The 8,127-nt window shown below is 48.2% G+C and overlaps 1 protein-coding gene across 1 annotated transcript; it reads left to right on the top strand.

Moving 5' to 3' along the window:
• Positions 1-6,137: 6,137 nt before the first annotated feature.
• On the top strand, positions 6,138-7,114 carry BDV37DRAFT_289931 (acetate uptake transporter family protein; the record flags this gene model as incomplete). Its single annotated transcript, XM_032088593.1, has 3 exons — positions 6,138-6,526; positions 6,580-6,745; positions 6,797-7,114. 3 exons carry the CDS (start codon positions 6,138-6,140, stop codon positions 7,112-7,114), a joined length of 873 nt encoding a protein of 290 aa, XP_031934163.1.
• Positions 7,115-8,127: the final 1,013 nt, after the last annotated feature.

An 8,127-nucleotide genomic window follows, 5' to 3' on the forward strand; every position in this document is an offset into this window, starting at 1 on the left:
GAGCTGCCGAGAAGAACCCGAGTAGAAGGTTCTGCTCCAGATTTTTCGAAGGCTCTTATAGCTCAGCGAGGAGTAACTAACCTATGAGTGTGATCTGGAATGATAATCACTCCATGGTTATAGATACTCAAAAGCTTGGTGTTTTAGTCAGATGATACCTGCCACTGATTGCAGAATGCGGTATCAAGGGTCAAGAAAGTACCCACTGCTGTACGGCGTACTCCATAGTCCGAGCTCTATTGTAAACCGGAGATCTCACCGACTTGAATTACTTGTACTCGCTAGTTCCCGAAGGAAGTAGGCTAGCACTGAGAGGATGTGCTTGATAATCGAATCGTCGAACTCAAACATAGCATTATCGAAGCTACGATGGTGTGAGAACGGGGTCGGTGAGCAAACAGTATTGGGCTAAGCTTCTGCAAGTCCAGAACTTGGAAGTATGGTTCAAATCACCCATTCGTAGTTATGGGTATGTCCCCTCTGGTTCAACTGGTTCCTTCTGGTCACCGGACAGACGATAGAGTGGGAAAGCGGAACCCGGCGGATGGCGACAAGAGCCAGTGATGGCGAAAGCCGCTCCACGGTCCACCCGGGAAAGGTTTGCATCCCCCGAGGAATCAGCAGAGTGGGCTGAAGGCGACATTGTGCAGTAGATAGTTGCATATCGACTAAAGACGAGTTGATATGGGGTCCTGCATCTATCCTGTAGTCCTGGGGACTAAGTATGCATGCAGATCGGGAAACACCTCGCCTTTGTCCTGCGTATCCATGGCGATGCATCATGCTGGTCTGTCCACCAGAAACATTGCGTAACCCCCACCTGATCGTCTATCTCAGGAAGATTTCTTCCGTTGAGATTCAAGGTTTGTGACTATTCCGGTTGTTCATTGTGTTTCTTATCGCGCTTGGTGGCGGGAGTCTAGTTGATTCTAGCGTGGTGGGGAAAAAGCAGATCTCTGGCGAAAAGAGCGGTCAGGCATCAATTGTTGGTTGACTCGAGAAAGAGAATTGACATGACTCCAACCCCGATGGCATACCGCATCCATGTGATCCCACTAGGGAGATATTCAGGACGGAATAGTGTAGTCGAAATATTGAAGTTATATCGGCGTGATACCAAGTTGAACCCCATCAAAGTTTCCTATGGATGATCATGACACCATTCCCCGGCCTTTAAGGTTGAATTACCTTAATTCCTATGGGTTAAGTCAGTCGTTAGTCTCGTCTATCAACAAATCCCACATCGCCACCAAGAACAATGATCTCACGCAACTTGGCAATCCCCCAACCATCACCCACGCGGGGTGTCCATTCAAAGAACAGACAGAAGAAGCCTGACTTACGGGAGTGGGGGTCTTGAATTTCTTGGAATTCTTGGCTGGACTCTTCGCCCCCGGTAGTATTTCCTTTCCTACTCAATTTTTCGGCTCCTGAGGATGGTTCTTTCCGCTCCGCCGAACCGAAAGGATTCCTTTGGTGTTTCGTGGGACGGGGGCGGTTCTGGGATATGAATGGATGGTATTGGATACCTTGGGAGGGCCCAGAGTCCGAACATCATGATGATGGCCCCAGACCGGCATCCCCAAGTGTTTCTCGTCGAATCATAGAGAGACCCATTGTGGCCTGATGACCTTGCCCCGGACTCGGCTGCAGAGAGAACTCGGTACCGGGTGCCTGGCCGCCACCACGTGGTGAATCCAAGGATTACGATTCTGATAATACTCTTTCTTATTTTGGTAGTTTGTAACTCTGTATTCTACTTCGGTCTTTGTCTTGGTTGTAAGTAAGTACCTTGGGAAGTATACCGTTGGTATACGGCCGGCTGTCGATCGCGCCCATCCCGTGACCATTGGTCAAGACCAAAAGAAATGTATGACGACGTTGTCGTCAAAAGCTCTCGGGCTATTGAGCGCTTGGGCACCCATGACCCAAACATTGTCTATTGGGTTGGACGACGACCTTTCCGCTTGATGTTTCAGCCATGTAGCACAAGTTACACGTCTAGAGCTTCCTTAGTTCCTCCAAATGCATAATATAATGGACAGGAGTATACAGTATGCCCTCTATTTACCTGGCACGGCATCGAATTCGGAATAGAGCAGACCAAAGTACGGACACTGAGTATATGCCGATGCCTTCAAGGATTCGACGCTCTCCACGTGGAGTACACATTTCTTGTGGGGTTCGATCGTGCACTCAACCATGGATCAAAGGCTCCCGGAGCAATGGAGGACTGCAGGGATAACCTAGGTTACGGTCTTGATGTGCCTAATTCGGCGAGGAACAATAACATCATGTTTAGGGACTAGTCTAGGGCAATCTCGTATGCAGGGTCGCTTTGGGAACAGGTCTGGATGGACCACCTCCACAATCTCTCCAGACTCTCCTCCAGACCCGTAGGATATTGGATTAGGGCCATGGGCAGGTATTCTTTGTAACGGATTTGCGCCAAGGGCGGTACATCCATAGACTTTGCGGGGAAGAACCTTGTACACCTGCCTTGATAATTGACGGCTTTATAGGCTGATGTACTATGTTTAGGTATCATATGCACCATTCACGGGCTGTCGGTAAATTGCCATGCATTCATCCTGACAGACACGGGAAACGAAGAGCCTGGATCATGGAGGGGTAATGGATTTCAGTCCGTTAATGCATGGACATACGCTGTAAGATAATTGCTAATATAGATTGCATAACATTAATTAATATAACCATAATATTAGGGCAGAGGGCCTCACCTATTGGTACCCATGTGAGTACACAGTATTAATTAGTTTACTCATCAAAACCACGCATACTCCGGATGTTGGACCCCCCTCGGCCAATGGGATTCGCCTGGGAACAACTATGGATGCAGCTTAATTAGTACGTCGCCCCCAATAATTTAGTATGGCTTGCAGCAGGGGCTCAGCCGAAATTCACCACAATTTACGGCTGCCAAGGAAAGACCCGGCCTGGCCATGGCCACTTGTATGTATCTGGCCTGGTACGACGAGAAAATTTTTTTTTCATGGGTGGTGGTTTGTAATTCTTTTTGCCAAGTATCAATTATTGACCGGATTACGGAGAACTCCTTGGGGTATGGGCGCTCTTTCCAACAAACCGGTTGATTGCAGCTCTGCGGATATAACCGACCAGAATCAACCTGAGAGTTGGACCTCTTCCTCGTTGCTTCTCAAAATTTCAATTGGTGGAGGAAATCGATGACCCCAAATCGATGGTGCATAGGCTGTCAGTGTCAGAAATTGGCCTCGGAACAAACATCGTAGGACCTGCAGATCCAAACTTAACCCTTTGTTCCTGAGGATGAACAACCTTTTTGCTATACACAGTACAGTACGTGGCCAGAGGTTGCTGGATTACCGGGCCGCGTTTCACTCGCAGACGATCTGCTGGTGTTACCCTAACGAAGTGCCTGGTCCGAATCCCGACTCCATTGAGCAACCTGAAGTAGTGCTGATAAGCAACTCCTTCTTTTGGCCGAGCAGCCGCCATCCATGATAGATGCTCCTTGCCCCGGTCAATATCATTGTTCAGGGGCGAATTTAATGATGATAACCCGGAGGTGATGGGTCCCGCCCTGACATCTGAGCTTGTTCATACGCCAACAATGAGGCTGTGAACGCTGGAATGGAGGCAAAGGGAGCATGGCGGAGCTCCGGAGTGTAAACAGTCAGCGTCCGCGGCAAAAACGGTCAGAAGTGAAATCAACGCCAAGTGGGCTAAGTGCGATCATTTCCCGTGACGGCGTCGTGAACGAAACAGCCTCCCAGCCTAAGTTACTTTAGCGCGCATTGGTCGCAGGCTCAAACTTCCAAGACCAACCCAGTTGAACCCACTAAGTTGTTTTTCCTCGCCGGTCAAGTCCGTGGGTCAAGATCACTCGGGTGAATCATTGGTGCGTAATCCGCCACCGATTACGGGTATTCTAAAAACACAATGGATGACATCCTGGAGCTTTTCTCGGTTGAGTTTGGCTCGGCGCTGATCAGTGTTGTTGGGGGAGAACTAGAAGGTTTGGTTTCCTTTTTTTTTTTTTTTTTTTTTTTCATCACCTCATGCATCCTGCCAGTAGTAAATATCCCGGCCGATCAACGGAAGAGGGAGCGAGTCATCGTAGAGAAAAATGACACGCCAGAACCATAACATCTGGCGCATTCGAAAAATAAAATAGAAGAAGCCGCCCAAAAAGTCAAAAGAAAATAAGGAATTCCGATTGTGGACCAACACACATAGTATAAGTATCTCCCGGGCTTCGTTCTATGAATCCATCACAATCGTCAGCTTGCCCATGGTAGTTCAAGTGGTGACACCAACGACGCCTCATGTCAAGCTTTCCGTCTACAGAGAGTCGCATTTGCCAGATTGATGGCCCGCAGACGATGTGCACGAGAGTTGGAGCATGTCTGGCATGAAGGGGTCCACTGCTGATGGTCTCTAGTCCACATGAGAAAATTACTAGCCTGGAAGAGTTAAGACACAGGTCAATGGTAACAACTCCTTGCGTAGATTGTTTCAATCTGTGGTAGGATCGCCATTCCATGTTGAATCTCTGTTGAATCTTGATGCTACATCTTGAGCAGAACCATCCTCGACAGTCATCATGAACGAGTTTGCGTTCATGAAAACGGACGATGGGGAACTGCAGTGCCACGGGCGGACCCGTGTATTGTGTATGAGCAATACCAGTCCGGTTGGAACCTGGGCCCTTCTGCCTTATGTAACACATTCATGGACCTGAGGGAACTATGTTAATTACAGTAAGGGTCAATACTACCTCACCTTCGTACTGTGTAGTGGTGGCTCCATATCTTCACCATGAACTCGATCCTTCGGACCATTCAGCACCTCAGTCTGGTCCTGTACCTTAGCGATTGAGGTGATATGGTGTAACCTTCTGAGATGCGATGTCAAAAATAGAGCAAAAGAAGAAAACCGAAGGGAAAAAAAATAAAATAAAATAAAAATAAAAATGAAAAACATTCAGGAGACTGGACCATTCTCTCCATCGACTACATCCGACTTACTAGGTTATTGATCCTTACATGATCCAATAAGAACCGACATCTGTCTCGGCTCTCAGGATCCTTTGATTGGTGCCTTTTCCCCAGACAAAACATTCCATAATTGAAAGCTCGCCGAGAGGTCCAGAAGACGAAAAATAAAACACCAACCAAAAGTACTCGGTGCTAAGAGTCTCCACTCCCGTACCCCGGGGTCTTGGGAAGTCGGGCCATGCAATGAGAATTGCTGGATGCGAGAAAGTTCCTTTCATCCTTGGACCAACCATACCGCCCCATGTTTTTTTTTTTTTTTCCTCCCCCAAGTTCTTCCTTTCTAGATTGATACTGTAAGGTTGGTTGTTTCTCCCCGCTTTAGCTTTTTCGGCATTCACTCGAGAAAGAATGCTGGGAACAATTGGTCCCTCCACAGCCGATGCACTTTGCCGTATCGTCGACCTTTTCCATTTAAGACCAGACATATCCCTTCTTTCTCGAGCTTAGTGTATCATCCGTTCGGTGGATTCGCGCAAATCGTCCGTCCTCGACTTTTGACACGAACTAAATTCCCAGCTCCGTTGCTCCACTCGCCGTGACCCTCAACCCATCCGAGGGAAACTTGGAGAGAGAAAAAAAAAAAAAAAATTTAGCCCCAGCGCAAGAGAATAATAAACAGAAAAATAAAAAAAAAAAAGAAACCCTAAATCAGAACTAAACCCAACTAAACGGGCCTGCCTCCCGTATTCGGTAAGTTGCTGCCCTTACACCCCTGCAACTTTCGCTCGTCCGATTCAGTGTCTGTTCGTTTCGTTCCATCGGTCCAGGCGGCCCTCGTCCCTTCTTCGTTTCTTATTTGACTTACGCTTTCCCCTCCTCCTGCCGTTCTATTTATTTCTCCTTTCTCCATCTTGCACGGTCCTAAATCGTCAAGCCATTGTTTTGTTCTAGCCAGCAGTGCTGTGCGCATCGTGTCTTCTGTTCTCCCTTGAGATCCCTTGCGTGGTTCCATATATATTCCTCTCCATATCCAGCTAGCTGGATTCACTTTTCCTCTTGGACCTCACTTATATATTCTCTGTCGCATCAGACATCACTTGGACCGGTTGTGAATAGATCCTTCCATCTGTGAGCATCATGGCCTCCGCAGAACATCCCCCAGCGCTCGAAAAGGACTTCGGAAGCAACTCCGATGGCATTAACGGAGCTCATGACACCCACCACAACATGTCCGCTGAGGACACAGCTAGGGCTGCTGCGCGCTTCGGATATGGTCCTCTCGCTCACGTCAACACCGCTGAGGCTCAACTCCGTCCCTTCGGTGGTGAGTTCCAACCTGGTCTGTACAAGTCGGTCGAGCACCGCAAGTTCGGTAATCCAGCTCCTCTGGGCCTGTCTGCTTTCGCTCTCACCACGTTCGTGCTGAGCTTGATTAACATGGGTACGCGCGACATCTCTGAGCCCAACATTGTGGTCGCCCTGGCTTTCGGCTATGGTGGTCTTGTTCAATTGCTTGCTGGCATGTGGTAAGTCGATACTTCCCTGGAATGTCCAGTCATGTCACACTGACATTCGTCAGGGAAATGGCCGTTGGAAACACCTTTGGTGCCACCGCGCTGTCTTCGTATGGTGGTTTCTGGCTTGCTTTCGCCATCGTCCTGACCCCGGGTGGGTTTGAGATTGCGGATGCTCTCGGAGGCGCGGGTACCCCAGAGTTCGATAACTCCTTCGGGTTGTTCCTCTTTGTAAGTTTGCAGTGCTGGTGATTGAATGAGTCGCGTGCTGACTGTGACCAGGGATGGTTCATCTTCACCACTATCCTGCTGTTCTGCACCCTGAGGTCTACCGTAGCCTTCTTCCTGCTGTTCTTCTTCCTGGACCTGACCTTCTTGCTCCTCGGTATTGGTTACCTTCACCGCAACGCCGAGGGCAAGCCCAACCCCCCCGTCATCAAGGCCGGTGGCTTCTTCGGTCTCCTGGCAGCATTTGCCGCTTGGTACAACGCCCTCGCCGGTATTGCGGACAACAGCAACAGCTTCTTCATCCTCCCCGTCGCGCATTTCCCCTGGTCTCCCACTGCTCGCAGTCGCAAGACCGAGCGCGAGACCGCGTAGATTGTTGCGAGGTGCGAAGGTCGATGATCAAAACTCGATTGGATCGGGATCTTGTCCCTGTGTTTCCTTTTTTCCAGATACCCATTCTTGTAAGATCATTGCTGCGAGAATGTAATGTCGGGTCAGCGTTCTGCATGTTGCATTGCGGATGAACTTGACCACCCAATGCTATATCCGAATCTGCAGCAAGTGTAGATGGTCTTTTGCGATGACTTGAATTGCTTTGCCGTTTGCCAGCAACTTTTATAGTTTTGTAATGATGGTGATCTGTTGTTCATGTGGATGGACGATGGATGGGGACGTGTCTGTATCTAGTTTTATTAGTTAATGTATTCAATGATAATGATTCCGCTGCTATATCGTGTTGTAGTGTAAGGTGTGCGATCTCATAGTCCAGTCATGTGTGTTCGACACGAGACATGTTGCGGGCCTGTCGCGCAGCATAGACGTTAGCTCCCACCCGTGCCAGTCATCATTGATCAATAACTATACCACATACCCTCAACATAGAGGCTGACGAATACAGTATATTAGTGTAGCTCCTGTAGGGTCAGCATCAACCATTCGTCCAACAAAAATAAAAAAAAAAAAAAAAAAAAAAAAAAAAAAAAAAAAGGTAAAAATAAAAACACCACAAAAGAGCTGTATACAAGCAGCTCTTAGCGACCAAAGCACAAAACCCTAAATCGATCAATTAGCACAAAACAAGCAAAATCCACAAATTGAGCAATGTAAACAGGCGCTTCTATTTTCTCTGAGCAAGAGTATGCATGGCCATCTGCATAATAGAAAAAGAAGAGATACTAGACGAAAAAGGGGCCGCCAGAACTATTAAGTCTTATAGATCGGGGTTTTCTCGGTCTGCCGTGCAGGTTGGGAATCGTTCGGACGGCAAAGTTTCGGCCCTTTGCTGCAGAATTTTTGCTGCCGACGGGTGTAACTCGGGCTTGGCGTCATCTTGCATGCATAAGCTTGTTTCTTGGTCTTTTCTTTTGGAGTTGTGTTTTTTTTTT

Source organism: Aspergillus pseudonomiae (genome assembly GCF_009193645.1).
Source record: "Aspergillus pseudonomiae strain CBS 119388 unplaced genomic scaffold BDV37scaffold_233, whole genome shotgun sequence".
Classification (NCBI taxonomy): domain Eukaryota; kingdom Fungi; phylum Ascomycota; class Eurotiomycetes; order Eurotiales; family Aspergillaceae; genus Aspergillus; species Aspergillus pseudonomiae.